Source organism: Protopterus annectens, chromosome 14.part0, assembly GCF_019279795.1.
Source record: "Protopterus annectens isolate FY-2018-M chromosome 14.part0, PAN1.0, whole genome shotgun sequence".
NCBI lineage: Eukaryota > Metazoa > Chordata > Ceratodontiformes > Protopteridae > Protopterus > Protopterus annectens.
Genome location: NC_056748.1, coordinates 1,146,026,832 through 1,146,049,688, shown reverse-complemented (window position 1 = coordinate 1,146,049,688; position 22,857 = coordinate 1,146,026,832). Strand labels below are relative to the sequence as shown.

Here is a 22,857-nt window from a genome sequence, read left to right as displayed (position 1 = left end):
AGCCAATTTTTAGTGAAGGCACAGGGAGAAATGTTTCAGATGTATGCCTTTGTAATTGTTAAATAATAATATATATATATATATATATATAAAATATATTTGTATATGTATATATATATATATATATATATGTATATATATATATATATATATATATATATATGTATTTATATATATATATATATATATATATATATTTATATATATATATATATATATATATATATATATATATATACAGGCAGTCCCAGAGTTACAGACATCTGGTGTAAGGACAGCACATAGATAAGAGCGGAGCGTTTTTTCTAGAGCTTCTTCACAAGACTTATTCTGTTGTAAACAGTATAGCCTGGTTTCTAGTATTTGCACCCACGTTATAGTTTTATTGCTACACGTATGGTTCTCTGCCAATATCTGGCCCTAAATGACCTCCTTAACACCATCTGACTATAAAACGCCTAACTCTTCATATCCTGGCACATTATCAACAAACATTGTTTCTATTACTTCCCATAAATACAGAATATTATGAAACGGCCTCCAATTGTAACTGCTTTATTAAGTTTTCGAAACATGGATGCCAAGAAGTTCACTTCAGGAGCGAATATTGAGAGGTTAATCTTGGCATCCACAATGGAAGGTTATGGTCAGAGACCCAATTATAACTCTTTGTTGTGCACAGTAATTCATCTGTTCCATGTACCTCTAGTTGCGAAATAAAGAAAAATTGCAAAGTTCTTTGCTGACTTTCGAAGCCTTGAAGCACTTCTTGAGCACTGTCAAAAAGAGTGCATAACACATCTAATGCCTGGGCAAGAAAGTCAAGGGCAGATTACTGGTACAGACAGCGTGCTGAAAGACAGCTATTTTTAAATCTGCCACTGCTATTTGCTGGCCAGTGCAGTCAGGTTTTATTTCATGATACTCGATCCTAAAACCTTAAACACAGCTGCTTAACAAGTAAGATTGGGTCTGGCATTACTGAAGCACTAAACTGGTTTGTCTTTTTTATTATATCAGAGCATAATCATTGCACTCCATGTACTACAGTCCTGTTTTGTAGCCTCCTTATGTTTGTAATGAGCCCAGCACTAGCCCTACGTGGGTACATGCTTCAGCAGTCATTAAATGCCAATTTACCAAGGAATGATCCAATCTGCAATGCATCTTTCTGTCTTTTCTTTAGGCAGTGTATTAAAAGATTCTACTTGGTTAGTAAACTATAGACACTAACTGCCTGTAATCTAATAGCCTTAAATCAAATGTCTTTTTTTCTGCATGCCATCATCTCCATAGATCTAGCCACTTCATCTGACATAGCATAATTTAGTGCACAACGTTTGCATGCATATTGCCTTCCTTACAAAAAGCTAATCTACATAATTTTTTAAGACCACAATAAAATCTCCTGCAGTGAGAACTCTACATTCTTTATTGAATCTTCCCATTTCTTAAGGAGTTTAAACAGCTAGAGACCAAGCTCTAAATCTACTCCCACATAAAAAGACACAGAGTAGGGCAAGAACTATAATTTAGCACTTACCCATTCTCTAGAACAAACTTTCTTGCCAAAGTAAGCAAAGTTGCACTTTCTGCTTTTAAAAAGGAATGGGACAACTGACTGGTTTATCCTTGAAAAGACAGACATAGACTAAGGCTAGCTATTGGACGCTTTAAGTTCTCCAAGTCTCTTGGGTTTATAATACCATGAACAGGAATGGACCCCATTCCTGTGATAAAAGAATGATTAAAGTTCAAGAGATTAAACTAGTTTCAATCTTTGATGTTAGCCATATGTACTCTTCGCAGCACCCGCAGTGTGCCTAGTAAAGATGACTCCTGCAATTTGTACAATTTGTATGTGTCGCTAACATATCTAAGTACAATTGTAAATTCTTTTTTTATAAGACTTGTTACTTCTACTACTGTTGGAGCTGTCTGGGTATCCTTCTTCCACAGTGCCCTCATTTCTGCCTGCAAATCCTGATATTTTATGACTTTGTGGCTGTCTGTACACAAGACACTGTAGTCACTGGGTGTAGTGATTTCAGTGATCAGTGCTACTTCTTTCTTCTTTTCTTGGGATACTATATCAGGTTTTCTCGCATCTATTTTTTGAACTGTTGGTAATGGGTGATCCCATGTGATATAACCTTCATCATTTTCTATAATGTTTTGTGGCTTACGTTTACAGTGTTTTTCAGCTACTTCAGTATTATACTGTTTGCACAATCCCCAATGCAACAGTCTTGCCACATTATTATGCCTTTCAGCATGCAGTCCTTCTGCCATCAGTGTATCACAACCAACAGCAAAACATTCAACTGTTTCCAATTTTTTTTTACGAAACCTACATTTGTCTGTTTCTCCCACGTGTTCAATGGACTTTGAAAACCAGTTTGTACATAGTCAACTATCTTGGGCCACCAATATTAACATTTCATTTTTTGGTTTAAATTCACCTCTCCTTAAGCATTCCTGCATTCGATCCTTATCAACATGAGGTTGTTCCAAGACTTTTTCTATACTTGCAACTATATTTATGTATTTTCCACATTTCTCGCCTTCTCATTTGATCCTTCACCTTATATTCTTGTTTTTGGCACATTCAGTCGGTGCCTGATTTGTATCTACTTCTGGTTTGATTTCCATTTCCACTTGACACAGATACGCTTCTGATAAACTAAGCAGAGAAGTCATCTCAGATTTATTCTCCTCATATTTTAAAACGTTCACTACTTTTGGATTTTGTGAGGTCAGCAAATATGTATGCAGTCCTACAATTGCAGATGTATAATGTTATCAATTTCAAAGAGGCTCATACCTCCTGTAGAATGGGAAATGTATAATCTTGGTATACACTGATTTTTATAAATTATCTGCTGTTTGGAATTTACTTTTCTGAGCTGCAAGCCAAAACCAGTTAGCAGATGACTGCAAGCTGGGCATTGTCATAAATCCCCCTAGTGACATGAACATCCTCCAAGAGGGCCTTAGCCAAACTAATGACTGGTGCCAGAAGCCTAGCCTCAGAATGAATGCCAAGAAATGCATCATTATCCCCTTTGGGGAAAATGGAGTTCCCTCTAATTATCACATTAATAACATACTAAGCACCCAATCAGTCATGAGGGACTTGGGCACCCAGGTTGATAGCAACCTGACTTTTGACCAAAATGTTGCCTCCATTGTACAGGAGGCTTTCTACATGGCCCACCTCATAAGTAAGGTTATTTCATCCAGGAACAAGGAGTATAATACACCTTTCGGCATGTAACTTGCGAAACACATGCAGCAGTTGGAAATACCACAGAGGTTTCTGACCACGAAAATCCAGGGTCTCAAGCACCTGTCCTATACAGATAGGCTAAAAGCTCTGTCCCACTGGTCATTCTCGTACAGACTGCTCAGAGATGACCTGTGTCTGGCATACAAGGCCATCTCAGACTCAGCCTTGATAGAGTTGCTGCATTTCCGCAAGTCAAACTCCACTAGCACAACCCGCACTCAAGGTCTCAACCTGGTCTGTGACATTAATAGAACTTGTTGGTGGGATAGATTTGTGTCCCAGTGACTCCCCCATCTGTGGAATAGACTTCATCTCCATGTCAATCAGAGTACCTCTCTAGCCCTGTTTAAGAGGAACTGGGACGACTGAATGGGAAACAGAAAATATACCCCTGGGATCACACCTGTGTCCCTGCTGGACAGAGAAAATAGTTGCTGACTTTGTGGAAACATAGATAAAATTCTTGGCTAGGTTTATAAGGGCCTCCGGGCCAATAGCCAAGTATCATCCTATGAACCTACGAAGTATGAAGCATCCTTCTTGTTTACCTGTCCAACCTATCCAACATCATTTGGGGCCAGGCAATCACTTCAAAACTGTAAGTTAGAACACAAAAAGCAAATTGATTTATAGTTTGTATGTTGTTTCTAGATGTCAAAGCTGTTTTCAGCATTAATTTTAATCTAATAAAATATTTCTTATTAAGTTTTATTCACATTTGTACATGCTTTATTGTCTTTCATCCTATGAGGTCATCTATCCATCTCTTAATTTTATTTTATTTATCCTTTGTTGACTCCGTTAGTAGCAGTTTTCTAATTACCTCTTTTCAGAGGAGGCCCAAGGTGGTATTTGTACTACTGAGGGAAATTAGGCCAGGACATAGGAACTTTCCCTATTCTTTTCATTGTGAGGGGGACATTTTTGTTGCTGCACTTCCTGCTTCTTTTCCTGACACAGAGGCAGGTAAGAGAAGCTCTGTGCAGCAATTAAGGGAGAAGAAGTGAGTTATTCTTTTCCGTCAGTCAAATGAAAAACTGTTGAAAAGCAAGTGAATAGTACCAATAGTGTTTAGCTGACTTTAAACCACAGGATTTTGAAGACTTATAACTGAAATGGCTTCTAGAAGTTTGCCTGATGAAAAAATGGTTGGTTTATTGAACAAAGGTGATCCTGGTGAAGAGTCTGTGGTTTCATAGTTTGATATGATCGAAAAGGTTTTTGGAATGAACAGTTTGGTGGAAAGGAAATGAGTCATAAGTTGGATGGGAATTTCGTTACAGGTGGGATGTAATCTGAAAAATATTGTACTCTAATGCATTTGCAAGAATAAAGGATACTGTAAACTTTATTAAAAAGTAAAAAAAAAAAGGTTTGATCAGATGAGAAAGAAGAAATACAGATAATTTGAGTGGGATAATTTTGTTCCCTTTGGGTTTTGAAACAAAATCCATTAGATCCTTGATTCATTTAGGAAACAAAGCATTTTGTGACTTAACTTTTGAGACTGAAAATTTAATGGAAAGCTTTCTGTTTAACTGTGAAAAAAGAACTGTTACCCGTGGAATTAATTAATATTTTCTGGGCATGGGACCTGATTAAAGAAAAGTATTTGTTCAATTTTGTATTGATGAAATTGAGTTAAATGAAAAGTAATTTTTTTACATCTTTTATGTGTTATTAATTTTCTGATATTGTGAAACTTATAGATAATAGGGGTATCTGGAATGTGATGGAGCTCCAGCTATGGCAGATCATCAGGTTTTAATGAATGATTTAGTGCTTTCATCCTGTAACTCCCAGGACTTCATCAGAGAAGAAATATGATAGGTGCTAGGGTAAAAGTGAGGAAAAGAAGACTTAAAAAATATATCATGAAAGATTGAAAAGAAAGGTAAGGAGCACTTTTTGAAAATAGTGGAAACTGTGCTTCGGAGTATCAAGGAATATTTGTACAAAAACTCAGAAAGATATTACATTGTGGAAAGAATACAAATAAGGAACAAAAATGTAAAATATATTCCCTAAAATTAAAAAGAAGGAAAAGTAATAATTCTAGAGTGCTTGCAGTAAATGTGAATAGTATTATTATTATTATTATTGTAAGGAGCATAGGGATAGTGGAACGGTGTTCTAAATCTTATGTAGATATTATTGTTATAGAGGTTGTATGATTCCTGAGAAGTGAAGAAAGATTGCATACAGAAAAATTGTGGGGGTGAAAAGAATATAGAATTTAGGAAATGAATGTGGTGGCTGTATTGGGTAAAAAAAATATTAGATGTAATGTTGGTAAGGATAGAAGGGTAGAGAAAATATTTTATAGAATTATAGCATTATATACTTATACAAATTGTAAGGAAAGAGATAATCTGTTTCATAAAATACTGATTATGTGGTAGTCAGTGTGAAAATTATTATTGCAGGACTCCTTAATAGTGATTTAAGGGTAAAATGTAAAAAAGAAAGAGAAGGATGTTTAAAAAATACAATAAGTGATTTATTGAAGAGGTGCAATTGGATCTGAAATTGATGTTTTGTACATTCTGAAGGTTTGGATGTAACTAGTGGTGATAAAGCAAAGAAAGTTTTTTCAGATAATTTAGCAATATGGATGGAGCTGAAGTAAGAAAGGGATTATATTTAAAATAGGAAATGAAACAAAAAATTAGAAATAATGGGGTGGATTTGGAGAGTGAAAATCATTGCAGTCATGGAGGGATCATATAATCGTCAAGGACTTTTATAGAAATTGGTCTGAAAGATGGATTGAATTTAAAAAGTTAAAAAAAGTGTTTTTTGAATGGTAGCATGATGTAAGAAAGAAATATAAAGTGAAGTATAGAAAGATGTATAGAAATGTTTTGGAAAACTTAGAAATGAAACAGAATATTATGATATAGAAAAGGAAATGTATAAAAATTGAGCAAAAATTAAGACATTACTGTTTCAGCAGAGTTATTATTTACAAGGGAAATGTAAGGAGGTACCTGCATGTTTGGGTGAAACTGTAAAGGAGGATGTTAGTATAATGAAAGAATGAAAAAAAAATGTAAAAGAAGAGGTAAAAAGAACACAAGAACAAATTATGAGTATTGTAGTACAGTATGTGAATATATATATATATATATATATATATATATATATATATATATGAGTAAAATGAAAGAAAATAAGAGAGAATGGAATGTAAAAAAAGTCAAGAACAAGTTAAAGAAGAATTTGAGAAATAAATTACTATTAGTGAATTAGATGAATTACATAGGAAATTACTTGTTGAATCAGTATCAGATGCAGATGTTAGTGAATCTAAAATGTACAAGAAATTAAGGGATTGGCCAAAGAGAGTATTTTGTTAATGTTTTAAATGAATGGTTGAAAAAGAATGATTTGGTCATAAACAGTTTTGCAATGAGACATTAAAATTTGTATGAAAGAAAGATGATAAGAATGAAGTAAGAAAACTGGAGACATGTTACATTAAATAATACAGATGATATTTGTTTTTGAGAATAATGTGTACAATGAAATGAAAGATTAAGGATATTATGGAAGAAAGTATATATGGCATAACAGGGAAGGGATGCCAAGAGTTATTATTGCTGGTTCAAGAAATTGTGGATGACGATATAAGTAAAAGGGATGATGTAAAATATGTTGGTAGGTAATATTAGTAAGGCATTTGCTACACTTTGATATGATGCTTTGTGATGTTATGGAAAAGTAGAGTCAGTAACAGAATTAGGAGAGTGTGTATGTCAGCATGTCAAAATAATAGAGTCAGAGTATTAGTGAACGGGTAACTGAGTTAAGAAATTTGCATGAATTATAGCCTAAGACAAGGATGTCCCACGAGTGTGATATTATTTGCATCATCGATGAATGCAAAAATCAGTGAAGTAGCTTATAAAATAAAAGATGAAAGAGATGTGATGCAAAATAAAGTGGTGATTCTAGTAGTTTTGACATAGAGGATTATATAGTTGCAGTTCCCAAGAATAAAATATGGATGAAGGAACTGTTGGTTTGGCTGAACAGATGTTTAAAGGAAATGGGAATGACATTGAATAATGCTAAAAGTAAGGGTTTGGGTGACATGAAACACTGGAGGGGGTATAGTTTTCAATGAATGAAGTATCTTTGATAGGGATAAAAAGTTGGAAAATATGTAGTTATGAGGCAATGAAAAGGTTTGATAAAATAAATAGAAGAAATATGTCTTGACAGACTTACACATTAGCATTCAAGAAGATGGTTTATCTGGTGAATTCTGTTTTAATGTAAATAACAGTCTGTATGTCAAATATTTATATGATTCCAGAAAAAAAATATAAAAAGAGGTTGTACAATTAGTGTTTTTTTTCATATGTGGTTCAATATTAATCCCAGAGAAAAGGTGTGTGTGGTACATGAGTGAAGATAAAGTAGGATTAGAGTTATTAAATCCGGTTGTTTATTCCGTTTCTTTAGACTTCTGTTGATTATAAAAGTGGATACGAAACTGAGTGCAAAACATTTGGAGAGATGATGAGAATAAAAAAAGAGATAAAGATTATATAAATGAAATTAAAATTATCAAGAAAAATACTAACATGGAAAATAAAAAGTTATGATTAATAGAAGGATGTGGTATAACAATGCAATGAAACTATATCATTATGTAAATTCATGGGAAAATTTACATGAAGAGGTGATAAAAGCCATTAAAGTGAGGAAAAAGTGATATATACGAAGACTGTAGAGTGTGATGATTTGCTATGGAAATTGGTGATAAGTTGCAGGTAAAGGGGAATATGCCATATAAAAAGAAAGTTGGAAGAGTGTATTTATTGTGTGATGGAAAAGTGAAACACAGCATGCTTTTCTTAAATGTGAAAGAGTGGTTAATCTCTGGAAAAATCTGTGTGAAGGAAATTGTTGAGAATTTTTTTTTGTTTAAAATGAGAAACATCTTTATTAAATTATCACTTATGACATAAACAATCGTACATTTATATAAATGAAAATAAACCATACGGGATAATCCTAGTTGCAAGCATTTTACATCACAAACCATACTGACACAATTTTAGTTGCAAACATTATACTTGACTTATCTAACCAATCATTGTCAAACATTACACACCTCATGCAAATCCTGCCTTCTTTTAACCCTCATTCCTCCCCTGTATGTATTGTTACCACAGTTCCCATTTTTCCTATGTAATTTGCCCCTAACCTTTTCTAAACATCCCAGTTCCAGTTATTTTGTTTCTGTTACTATATTCACTGCTTCTAGTACAGTTGATTTAGACTTTGATTTCCATTTTCTAGTAATTGCTTTTTTTGGCAAATGTCATAATTAGACATAGCAGGACCTTAGCATGTCTAGGGAATTCTGTTACTGTATCAAAGCTCAGAAAAATCATTTCTCTAGTTACACCAATTTGCTCACCCAGTATCTCTGATAGAGCAGTGTGCAGGGAATCTTTAAAGTCTGCATCTCATTACACTCCCAGAAACTATGTTCCCAATTACCTCTTTGTTCCCCAACACACCACCAACATTTGCTGTCTACCTGAAGAAAAAATCTCTGAAGTCTACTTGGGGTATACAAATATCTATGTAAACATTTCCAAGCAAAAATCCTAAATCTTCTAGACTTTTTGCATGACAAACATATATCCCCACATTATGTCTTTCTGAATTGCTTATCCAATCCTCTCTAGCCTCCTTTTATTGATTCTTATAGTTATCATGCAATATTTTATATGCTGTACTAATTATTCATTTTTTAATAGCATCTTCTATTCTAGATTCTACTAAAAACCCTAGCAGTACTGATCATTCATTTAGGACCCCCTATTTCTTTCTGTGATATCCATCATTGAAAGGGAAGGCAATCTCTAGCCTGCAGTCCAAATAAATTATTTCCATTCTATTACATTTCCCTCTCTAGTTATTTGTTCCTAATACCTTGGTTCCTTTGCCACTTTTCTCCAATAAATTCCAGCCCCCCTCTTTCCTATTGTCTGTATCCCTAATTGCAATCATCCCTGTTAGCAGAATCTCCTTTCTCCATTCCCATGTTGGATTAGTTCTTAGATTGCTTTCTGCTACTTTAGGGATATAATATTCTATATGATTATTGTAATTCTCCTTAAAGTTCTGCATCCAAAATTCCATTCTCTCCTTATTCTTGAGTCCCCCCCCCCCCATTTCATCATTATCCCTTTCCACTTTGACTTATAGTTTTCTGCTTGTGCTATGTATAGCAGCCCTAACTGTGTACCTCTGAAATACCTCTTCAAATCAGGATATCCCAATCCACCTCTTTCTTTTGGAAGAATCAACTTATCCCACTTGACTATTGCTGTCTTCCCCTCCCAGATAAATATGCCTAACCTGTGTATAAGTCTAAAGAGATTAAAAACATTTTAATGGTTTGTATCTTAGTATCTATATCCTTATAACAGAGCTTCCAATATCTCAGTTTTTATATTTTTTAAGTCTCTTCCCACATATCCTTAGCTGCCACAGTGGAAACATTTTTAATCCATACTCCTAAATACTTCATTTCATCATGATCCCATAAATATGGACACTGCTGAACCAATGTGTATGTGGGTACATAATTTATCACTGTTGTCTTTGTTTTAGCTTCATTCATTTTGTATTCTAGAAATATTTGAAACAGTCTCAAAATGTCCCAGAACAGTAATGTCCATTTCTGGTTTTATCAGCTATAAAATATCTGCCAAAAAGCCAGCTTTTCTTGACTACCATACCAATTATATCCTTGAATTTTTGAGTCCCTTATTTCCTTTGCCAATGTTTCTAAATATAATGCAAATAAGAAAGGGGAAAGAGGACACCCCCACCAATTTTGTTTTGAGAATATTAATGACATAATCAATATAGATGTGAATATGATCATGTATGTATATTATAAAAACAAGAAGAAAAAAATATGTGGGAAAGGTAGATGAGAAATTATTTTATATAATATGGATTATTTGGAATGAATGATTGAATGAAATTTTGTTTAATGCAAAATTGATTTTGGCTGATATATTGCAAAAATTAGATTATGAAGAAGGTGTGGGGGTCAGTTATGAAAAAGTAATGATGTTGGTATATAGGAATGTGTAGATAAGTACTTGTAAATATGTACATTTTTGTTTATTTTGTGTTAATTAAAGGCCCCCTGCTCTTTTCTAGAGGTATCATGGGAACTTTTACATCTGCCTAAGCTACCACCAACTTAAGCAGATGGGAATTCAGTTTATGACAGATGCAGGAGTGCACACTCCTTATGTTGCACTGCACTGTTAGTAGTGCATTTGCTTGGTGTGGGAATAGAACCCACAGCATTCTGCACCAAAAGCATGCGGGTTATCTGTTGTGCCGCTGGCGATATATTATAATAATAAAGTTCCTTCATATTCACTTATATGTGTCAGCACTTAGTAACAAAAGTGCATCACCTAGGATATGCAGAATTGTATCAGGGAGTAGTGGCACACCTGTGTACAAGGTGAGCTCATCTTAGGTTTCAGTGAGAGAGGAGGCCTTCACAAAAAGATCAATATTTTATATATAGTGAAAATTCTAAAACCAAGTCTTCCAGAAAAATGTTCCTTCTGTTAGTCAGACTCTAATGCCTGCTGGTGCTTAACTGGTTATTGTAATTGTTAACTAACTGATTACATTAAACAGAAAAAGAACGGACATTGTTAACTTTTGAGTTTTAATATTAAATATTACATTGCATCAAAATATAAGGCTATATGGCCCAAGCTAGAAAACATATTTCACAAAGCTAAATGACACAAAGCAATCACTCTCTAGTATTTCACCTTAAGTATTGCCTCTTGTCTTGTATGTGAAGTAATTGAAAATCATGTGTATAATTTATGACAGATGCAACTCTCAGGAAGAAAAGGTTACTCATTGTGTGTTTATCCCAAAACACCCACTCACCACCATCAATTAAAATGTTATTCCAATCTTTTCTGATTGGACATTCTATAAATATTCTTATGAAATACTAAATATTGCAAACTGCATTTAACTGTGTTTTGTATTAATGACCAGAAAGTAAATTTAAATCAGTTCTTACATATTTCTTTATCTTCTTTTGTTTCATAAGGTGATGGAGGCTCTGTTGTTTACAGGATTGTCTCGGGCTCTGACAGGAAATTTGACATTGACCAAAGCACAGGTCTGATCACCACAGTGGATTACCTAGATTATGAAACCAAGATCAGTTACCTAATGAACATATCGGCCACAGATCAGGCTCCACCCTACAACAGGGCCTACTGTACAGTCTATGTCACTCTGCTAAATGAACTGGATGAAGCACTGCAGTTCTCAAATGCATCCTACGAAGCAGTTATCAGGGAAAACATTCCCACTGGAACAGAAGTCCTGAGGGTTCAGGCCCGCTCTATTGACAACCTTGGTCGACTCAGTTACACGTTTGATCCTAATTCTTCTCCTCAAGCTCTGGAGCTCTTTAAAATTGATTCCATCACAGTAAGTGTTTAAAATGCAAAAAATAACACATGATGGCTGCATGTCTAACAGTAAATCTTGTGAACCATAGATTTGGACACCTTGAGAAGACAGTGCCTCAGACCTGTGTCTGGTAGAAGCATACTAGTGTATTTTAGAGGAATTATGATGTATTTTACAAAGAACAACGAGTAATTTAAAGTGGTTATTACCAAAATTAAGTAAAATTAACTTATTTCAATGCATAAGCATCTGTTTCAGAGGCATCCAAATGTCTTGGTTCAGAGGTTATTTACTACACTTGACAACACTGTATGGGGGCACATTACCATGTCCAACATGCAGCTGCATAGTCAAAACATTATGTTGTGGGACATGCCAAGGGCTGGATAAAACACTTCAGCGGGTGGGATTGTGACACTTTTATTTATTTCTCATTTTTTTTCTAATATGCTTACAGAAACTAATCAGAAGCATGCCAGATTTGTAGTGAAAGTGCACATATGGCAAACTATTATCTGGTGTCTTAATGATACAGAAATGTAGGAAATTCTGCTTTGAAATCTTTGTGGTCTTCCATCCGGAAGCATTGTTTGTATGGAAAGTGCTGTCTGCACTTTAAAATAAATTCTTTATGAACACTCTTGAAAACATTTTAAGTTCATATTTTTTCATACTTGCAGAAAATATACATATAAAGTAATATTTAAGTGAACTATGGAGGTATGTCATTGCTGAGCACATTGACAAAAAATGCTGCATTCCTGACATTAATTGATATGACTTGAGCTTGTTAAATAGTTCACATGACCAAAGATCTACTATGAGAAAAATGTATTTCTTTGACTTTCAGAATGTAGTGTGGTTAGCAACTTAGCAGTGTTAATTGTGCAAAGAATTCAAATTGGTGTCATTAAAGTAATGTGTTCGAACTACTGGTAAGAATATTCCAGCAATGAAGAATGTCATAAGGGTTGGGAGGGTGGCCTAATTGTTAAGGTGTTTGCCTTACAAACACAAGGTGCAGGGTTTGAGTCTCACAAGGGGTGATTGGCTAGGCTTAAAATGTCTCACAAGGGCAGTTAGCTTAGTACTAATCTATGAACCTATATGGTGGTGACTGTTTGTTTGTATTTTAATAACTCTTTTACCTGGTGTCATCTGACACAATCAAAAGCCCACTGACCCTGCTTGACAACCAGAATGAGGCAATAAGCCTATGTATCTTGCCATTTAAGAGAACTAACCTTCTGCTTTCCTGATATGTACATTTCATTATGCCCCGCTGAATTCATTTTACTGTATTCTGTGGCTGAAATACCTTCTCACTGAATAAATGCTTACAGCAGTCAAGGGAGTAGTTATTCCTTACAGTCTGCTGCTTGTACACCTCCATACCCCTAGACCTGTTTTCTCCTTCCAGTTCATTAGGGACCCCTTCACACCTCTTGCATACCATTAGCATGTCACCACATCTGCTTTTGCTTGTAAAATTAATATCTTTAGCTGATCAAGTCTGAGCATTTTCTTTCCCCTTCCATTCCTAGCACCCTTCTTGTGGATTTTCTCTATCCTTGTCCCAATATCTACCTTTCCTGTTCTTTTATGGCTTCCAAAAGTGTATAAAAATCTCACAGAGGAACATGACATCACCAAGTAGAGCAGGACCTTCTTAACTTTAAATTTCTGAGTGCACACTCATAGGTTCATAGCCAAGTACTAGGTTAGCTTCCATTGTGGGGCATTTTAAGCTTTGCCAGTTTCCTTTTCAAAGGTCAGAATTAAACCTTGTGCCTTGTGTGTTTGAGTTAAATACCTTAACTATTATACCAACCCCAGCCCCATAAGTGCTAGGCTAGCTGTCCTTGTGGGCCATTTTAAGCCTTGCCAATTTCCCTTTCAAGGGTAAGAATCAAACCTTGTGTCTGTGAGGTAAATACCTTAACCATTACTCCAACCCCATAAGTAGTAAGCTAGCTGCCCTTTTGGGTCATTTTAAGCCTAAACAATTTCCGTTTCAAAGGTGAGAATCAAACCATGTACTTTGTGTCTGTAAAGTAAACATCTACTCTTTCATTTTCCTTCATGTAAAGCCACTGCATATGTCATCATAGGTTCATATTAGGCAGAGGATTGAAAAGAGCATTAGGAACCCAGCCACAGCAGTTTGCTTACTAACCTTGCCAGTAAGTAATTGAGTGGTCTAAAGCAGGGTAAATTTATGGTTACCCACATAAACATAAAAAAATATATAAAAAGAGTTGCTTTATTTGATGTGTGGGCGGAGCTTATTCCAGCGGTAGGAGATTAGTTGGGAGACCTATGTCACACAGGCTAGTTCTGTTTAATATTGTGGCATAGATTTACATCTTTAGAACAATTATTTGTGGTGATTGCAGTTTGTCAGACATGTGGAGGGTCATTCAGCTCTGGGACATTTGCTAAATTGTTGGTCAGAAAAGATCCATTCATGCTCTGTTGTTGTCTATTCATTTCCTCCAAGCTGATGGTTTAGGCAAGTGGTGTTGTGTGTCAAGTATACTATTTGTTGCAGGGGAATGTTCAAATGGAAAGGTACATTTTCAGTAGAATCCTGGGGAGTAGTAGTAATAGTGAAAAAATGAAAATGTAAATAACGCTTTAAGTGTCAAACAGTATCAAGTAGATGAAGGAGGTCCATGAAACTTACACCAGGATTGTTCCCAGCTTTTCTGCATTTGATTAAATACAGAAGAACATCTGATACTATGTGTGGACAAAATCCATGCTGTAAACCAGAAACTGAATTTGTGCTAGGATTAAATTTGTGTAGCTGTCTGTGCAAGTATTGTTGAGAAAATCAGTAAACGGATAGCGAGACAGATAACATGATCTGTTGGAGATTTTGTTGGATTACTCTTTATGCAGTGGAACAACAACAGATGTTTTCCAGCAGTTTGATACTTGCTTTTTTGATATAATAGTAACCACACTTGAAATGTGTTTTTAAGAACTCTAGAGGGAGATAATTCTGAGTAATGATCCGGGTTTAAGAGTTGTCTCAGGTATTGGTGTGAATTACTGGTGTAGTGAAAGAGTATTTTTGAGCTCCCTGTTGAAATGTTGGCACTATAATTGCCAAAAAAGACAGAAATCCCAGAGAAGAGTGAATCTAGAAAATCATTCTTCTCCTTAGAATCTCTTTTTGCGAGAGGAGCCCCACTGCATCCTCAATTTTGGTGGAAGCCCACCACACCCCAAAACGTATATACCAACTCCAAGATTTCCACACCTCAGAGCAAAAGTAATATTCTGAGAAGTGGCATCTCAGACTTACACGCCAAGTCCATTCTTTCAGCCATTCAGTCTCTGTGTTTTGGGACTCGATCTAGTGGGTCACTACATATAAAATGGTTACCATATTTTTAGAGTAAGATGAGGTGTTAATGACAATATTAGTAGTTTGGTCAGAAAAAATATTTTACAGCAGAGTCATGAATGTGTTTGACAGACTTTGGTTGTGGTAGATTCATCAAGCAGAGGAACTGGAGATGGTGCAGTGAAATAGCCAGGTTGAGTACGTTAGCCTAGGGGTTTAACATAATGTAGGGCGATTTCTCAAATGGTATTGCTTCTGGCTAAGCAGATGTGACTACTTGCTATTGTGAATGAACATCTTCGCCTCATTCTGTACAAACATTACAAAGGCCCATAGGGCATATTACATTTATGACTGTGTGCTCAAAGGTATTGATGGTTAATCATGTTCCTGATTTCAATTGAAACTTAGGGTGTGAACGAGAAATGGATTTTATATTTCTCTAACCCACAGTAACTTAGTGACAGTGATGAGTAACAGTGGACTAAAGTAGGAAGCAGCTTCATAAGGAAATGGCAGTACAACGTCTTCCAGTTTGTATTACAAGGCAACTGATTTAGTGCACTAATACCACATTTTTGCACATTTTGCAGTTTTGCACATTTCTACAAATCCCCCACCCAAATCTTTCCAAATATCTCCCACCCAAATCAACCAAGAACAAGTTTTCAAGGAGTTACCTAAATCAAAAAAAAAAGCACTACATCTCTGGGGATAGATTACATACAAGGCTGACTACTGGTCAGTGTGAAACATGGCTGATTCCCTATAGAAGCTATTCAGTATGACCCTGAAAACAGGTTCATGCCAGATGAATGAAGGACAGCAATAGTCATTCACTTGCAAAGAGGTGGTGCTGCAACGGTCTTCTGTAACTGTAATCCCATAAGCCTGACCAGTCTCATCTGTAAGGCTATGGAAAGCATGATTATGGAATGTATGTATAAGGATATAGGTAATCTACAGACGCTTGACCCAACCCAGTTTGGATTTGTCAAGAGCAGATCCTGCTTACTTAATCTTGTCATCTTCTTTGAAAAAGTTACTGAAGCAATGGCTGAATTCAAAACAGTGCAAGCCACACATCTAAACCTTGCAATGATATTCAACACCATCCCACATTTAGGTTCCATAGATAAACTCTCCAAAGTAAATGTCAAACCCTATGTAACTTATTACATAGCATATTGCCTCACAAATAGAACCCAGGAAGTTAGGGTGGGTGGTACCTATTCCAAAGGACCTGCCACTAGTGGTGTATCCCAGAACTCAGTCCTTGGGACACTGTTCTTGGACTTTACTTGCAAAAGATGAAAATTAATGTTAGGGGATTGTACCTGATCATGTTTACAGACATCTCCAAACTTGGTCCCATCGCACAGTCCCCAGAGGATGCAAAGATCCTCCAAGGGGGCCTTTCTTGAACAAATAGCTGGTGTCATAACTGTTGACTAAATCTAAATGCCAAGAAGTGTGCAATTGCATCTTTTGGCAAACTTGACTCCCCTTGTAACTATCCTATTGACAACGCTACCCCTGAAAATTGATCCTGTCGATGGGTATCTAGCAACGTATGTTGACAATGAATTGTCCTTTAATCACCATGTTTCCATTGTTGTAAGGAAGTCAGTTCATTGTACAGCTTGTATCTAAAAGTATTGTATATATCCAAGGATGTAATTGCTCTACTCTACTCAAGCGTTTATTAAGCCAATAATTGACTCAGTCACTATCGTCCTCATAGAGAAGAGCCTTCGTTCACTACTTCTCACCCCGATATTGCAGGAGCTCTGTCACAAACCCTATACCTACAACTTTACTGAGACTTTTGTCATTGCTTCATGTAAGCATATTTATCATGAACCTTGCTGTGTATTAACTTTAATCAGTTAAATATATGGTTGCTTTATGAAATAGTAAGACCCCTTACTAAGCTGGCTACTGTATCCTTTTTCTTGACCAGTCGACTATACTGCACATGCCAGTTATTTAGTCTCAGGAAATGACAGAAAATCAGTTTTACTTGTATCTCTTTAATTGCTTTGTTCTAGCTATAAAGTGATTGCTCTCAGTTGTATTGTAAATTGTTCTGAGGGTGGGGCCCACTACGCTCAGCCTCACAGTGCTTAGCTTTACTTTGATCCCCTGCCCAACCCCCATTCTTAACTATCCTCGCTTACTCAAATATTATACTTCCTGCATACACATTTCACTTGTGACTCTTTTTTTCCATAGTCCTTCCAAAATCACCGAACTACTTTTATACATACACTTCTGTTGCTTGTTTTCTACTTTCCTAGTTCTTTTTAATTTTTAGCTCCATTCCCAACTATCTTTCTCCCTCCCATTCCCAACTATCTTTCTCCCTCCCATACTGCTTTGCAGTATATCAGTTTATAATCACACCCTCCCTACCAGTTCATATCTGTTCCACATTGTATCCTTATCTTTTCCCAAATAAGCCCTCATTATTTCTTATTTTGATGACATCATTATGCTCGAGCTTTTACTATCCCTCTATTCCTTACATTCTAGAGAAAATATTAGGACAACGTACCACACTTCTTTTATAAACGTGTACTTCCTTTACCTCCACCTCCAGCAGACTCCCTCCAATTTCAGCTACACTCCAGTCAGTGCACTTCACAACATCCCCCTCCCACGCCTCACGCATATTACTCTAACCATACCGCCCTTTTTCTGTACTACTATGCCACAATATTTTCACTTATCCTCTACCCCTCTATAACTGCATCACTTTCAACAGCCCTAGTTCCCGCTCTACTTCCATTTAAGCTATCCCACTCCACACCAATCATGCTGTTTTATTCATGCCTCTCATTTCTCTTCCTCCTCCTCCTTTCTACCCTAGCAACTCCTCCAGCAACGCTACTACAAAAGCATACCTCTACTATTACCTCATCATCACCACTCAGTTCCCCCAACAAGTAACCCCAGCACTGATCTCTGTACCAATCTTCTATTCCCACCCTAAGGTCCTCAATACTAACAACTACAACATAAAGCTAACACAAATACCCACAGGTGTACCTCAAGGATCCATCCCTGGCCCATTACTGTTTAATGTTATCATCAATAACTTACATACATCATCATCTATAGGGACTCTAATCCAGTATGCAGATGACTCCACTATCATCTGCGTATGAGACACATTAACTCACCCACAACACATAACACAACAAGCTTTCTCTTCCATAGAGACATGGCTCTCCAATGCAGAACTCCTACTGAACCCCCCCCCCAAAAAAAAAACAAAGCTCCTTCTTCACCCACAAACCCTGTAGCTCCACCAAAACAAACTTCAAGATCGTTTCAGCCAACAATAGTGAAACTGAATTATTTCAGCATACCAAACTACTAGGTGTCACAATTGACAATAATCTCAAGTTTGACCTACACATACAAAACAGTATAAAAAAACACCCAAAACTAGCTGTGCTATATAGGAGTAAAAACTTCCTCACAGCAGCTACCAAAATTACCCTGCACAAAACCTACCTCTTCCCTCACTGTTAGATGGGACCCCAATTCTAACTATCTTACAGACCTCCCTAAGAAAAAAAATTAAATTTGCTATAAATGCAGCCCCTCTAACTCATCACTGTAAAGTCCTACATTCCCTCAGATGGCTTGAACTCCCCCTCCAATATGTACACTTTACTTCTTCTTTTGGCTCTTCCCTTTAGGGGTCACCACAGCGGATCATCTGTATCCATTTCTTCCTGTCCTCTGCATCTTGCTCTGTCACACTATCCACCTGCATGTCCTCTCGCACCACATCCATAAACCTTATCTTAGGCCTTCCTCTTTTCCTCTTACCTGGCAGCTCCATCTTTAGCATTCTTTTCCCAATATACCCCACATCCCTCCTCAGCACATGTCCAAACCAGTGCAATCTCGCCTCTCTGGCTTTGTTTCCAAACCGTGCAACCTGCGCTGACCCTCTAATATACTGATTCCTAATCTTGTCCATCCTTGTCACACCCAGTGCAAATATTAATATCTTTAACTTTACCATGTCCAACTCTCACTCCTGCCTTTTTGTCAATGACACCATCTCCAACCCATATAGCATAGCTGGTCTCACAACCCTCTTGTAGACCTTCCCCTTCACTCTTACTGGTACCCCGTCTGTCACAAATCACTCCTGACACTCTTCTCCACCCACTCCACCTTGCCTGTACTCTCTTCTTCATCTCTGTTCTACACTCACCATTACTCTGAACTGTTGATCCCAAGTATTTAAACTCATCCACCTTCGCCACCTCTACTCCTTGCATCCTCACCATTCCTCTATCCTCCCTCTCATTCACACACATATAATCTGTCTTAGTCCTGCTGACCTTCATTCCTCTCCTCTCTAGAGCATATCTCCACCACTCTAGGGTCTCCTCAACCTGGTTCCGACTCTCACTACAGATCACAATGTCATCTGCAAACATCATAGTACACAGGGCCTCCTGTCTGATCTCATCTGTCAGCCTGTCCATTATCATTTCAAATAAGAAAGGGCTCAGAGCTGATCCTTGATGTAATCCCACCTCCACCTTAAATGCATCTGTCACTCACACCACAGACCTCTCTACTGTTACATTACCCGTGTACATATCCTGTGCCACTCTTACATACTTCTTTGCCACTCGTGACTTCCTCATACAATACTTCATCTCCTCTCTAGGCACCCTGTCATATGCTTTCTTTAAGTCCACAAAGACACAATGCAACTCCTCCTGACCTTCTCTATACTTCTCCATCAACACACACAGAGCAAACATCACATCTGTAGTGCTCTTTCCTGGCATGAAACCATACTGCTGATCACTAATCATCACTTCCCTTCTTAACCTAGCTTCCACTACTCTTTCCCATAACTTCATGCTGTAGCTGATCAGTTTTATCCCTCTGTAGTTACTACAGCTCAGCACATCACCCTTATTCTTAAAAATCGGTACCAAAACACTTTCGCACTCCTCAGGTATCCTCTTTCTTCTCAAGATTTCATTAAACAATCTGGTTAAAAACTCCACTGCCATTTCTCCTAAGTACCTCTATGCTTCCACATGTTCCATTCTTCATCCTCTTCATAGCTGCCCTTACTTACTCCTTGATAATCCGTTGCACTTCCTGATTCACTATCCCCACATCACCTTCTGTCATTATCATCATTCATCAGCCCCTTAAAGTACTCTTTCCATCTGCTCAACACATTCTCCTCACTTGTGAGTACATTTCCCTCACTATCCTTTATCACCTTTACTTGCTGCACATCTTTTCTAGCACAGTCCTTCTGTCTAGCCTGTCGGTACAGGTCCTTTTCTCCCTCCTTGGTGTCCAACCTTTCATACAACTTGCCATATGCCTTATCCTTGGACTTAGTTACCTCTCAATTCAACATACGCTTCATCTCCTTGTACTCCTCTTTACTTTCTTCATCTCTCTGACAATCCCACGTCTTCTTCGCCAACCTCTTTCTCTGTATACTCTGCTGTACTTCCTCATTCCACCACCATGTCTCCTTGTCCTCCTTCCTCTTTCCAGATGTCACACCAAGCACCTTTCTAGTTGTCTCCCTTACTAGCTCTGCTGTAGTTACCCAAATATTCGGTAACTCTTCACTGCCACCCAGTGCCTGTCTTAACCCTTCCCTGAACTCAACCTCACAGTCACCCTTTTTCAACTTCCACCATTTGATCCTTGGCACTGCTCTCACACTCCTCCTCCTCCTCCTCTTGATCACCATCATCATCCTACAGACCACCATCCTATGCTGCCTAACTACACTTTCCCCTGTCACCACTTTACAGTCTCCAGTCTTCTTCAGACTGGCCCTCCTGCATAGAATATAATCCACCTCTCTGCATCTTCCTCCACTCTTGTATGCCACCCTGTGCTCCTCTCTCTTCTTAAAATACATATTCACAACAGCTATGCCCATCCTTTTCACAAAATCTACTACCATCTGACCTTCTGCATTCCTTTCCTTACCACCATACCTACCCATCACTTCCTCATCCCCTCTGTTCACTTCACCAACATGCCCATTGAAATCTGCATCAATCACCACTCTCTCACCCTTGGGTACAGTCATCACCACTTCATCCAACTCGCTCCAAAATTTTCCTTTCTCATCCATCGCATACCCGACTTCATCATTACACCAGCAGTTTCCAGCTTCATAAACATCACTCTGTCCGACACTCTTTTCACCTCCAAAACACTTTTATCATACTGTTCCTTCAGAATAATCCTTGTTGTAGTAAGTACAACTTACTACAGTATACAAAATCATCCACAACCTACTAGCTTGTCCTGTTCTTAGCCCATTAATCAACTTTTATATCCCAAATAAATATCTCAGATCTGAAGAAAAACATGTCCTCACAACTTATAAACCTAACACCCAGGCTTAAGCTTTTACTCCTGATCTCTGGCAAAACTGTGGAACTCCCTTCCTTTAGCTATCGAAACTGCTAATATTCTGCACTCCTTTAAAACTTTTATAATAGAATATTTCACAAAGCTTGGATTTGCTCCTGTATGAGCCCAGGCTGGGGTAGTCTTATACCTTTTTCTACCTCTACTCTGTCTATGCCCACTACTAACTTACCCTCCCTTACTCTATGCATATTCCCCTGAGGTCACACTCCTACTTTTCCACATCTATTCCTGCTATCCCCTCTATCACACCCTACCCTTGTCAACTTGTACTATCCTACACATTCACCAGTACAGTCCGTTACTGTATTTCATGACCTGTAGAATGCTAATAATCGTGATAACCATCTGTCATGTAAAGAATGCTGCATCTTCCTGTTATCAGACTTTCCATGCAATTTATGCTTGAACACTATGACTTTATTATGTTCGTTGAGTTTTTATTCTGACAAACTAATGTGGTGTTTTCATATTTGAGCTTCAGTGTTATGACTTTATTATGTCTATCTAGTTTTTCATTCTGTTAACCATATGTATCTTGAGCTTTTCTCCCCAGGCGTCTGCTGAAAATGGGTACCTCATTACCCAGTCAGACCTTCCTGGTAAACAAATGCCAAATAAATAAATACATTAAGTTTAATGCTACATTTGGGAATGTGCCTGTCCAAAACGCGTCACAACTGGGATAAATTCTAAAAACTATGCAGACTGTTTTAAATCCTTGACCCCCTTCCATATCTCTCAATTTGCTGACATTGAAAACAGGAGAAAGGCCCTTGAAAAATATGAACATCCAGCTAAAATCTGGATATCTCATTAGCATAAAAATTGAATATCAAATAGCTCATATCTCTGCCCACTTCCAGTAAGAATGTGGGATATTACTCAAAAACATGTTTAAGAAACAGAGACTGACAAATCCATATACCATTTATACTTCTTTCATAAGCCCTATGGTTCCAGAGATATGAACATTTGTTTGAAATGTGAGGACATAATTTGATTATGTCGAAAGGCTTAGGCTCCGCCCATCGGAAATTACAGTGCAAACTTCCTAAGCTCCATTGGAGTGAATGAGTTAATGAAATTTAATGCAAAATTCTACAACACAAGGTCATTTTTTGCTTCAGAAGGGTGTGACATAAAATGCATGTCCTTTTTCTTTAAATTATTGTTGCCATAAGTCTATACGGCATGTAATGTGGTTTTCTGTATACTAAGCAGCATCCAAATCATGTGTGATGAGGGGAGT

The 22,857-nt window shown here is 37.1% G+C and overlaps 1 protein-coding gene across 1 annotated transcript in view; it reads left to right on the top strand.

Annotated features, from left to right (window-relative positions):
- The window catches only part of CDH23 (cadherin related 23), a 2,508,764-nt gene that overhangs the window by 662,118 nt on the left and 1,823,789 nt on the right, over positions 1 to 22,857 (top strand). Inside the window, exon 11 of the mRNA XM_044056944.1 lies at positions 11,421 to 11,809. Coding sequence (XP_043912879.1) covers positions 11,421 to 11,809 — 389 coding nt within the window. The remainder of the gene's footprint in view (positions 1 to 11,420; positions 11,810 to 22,857) is intronic.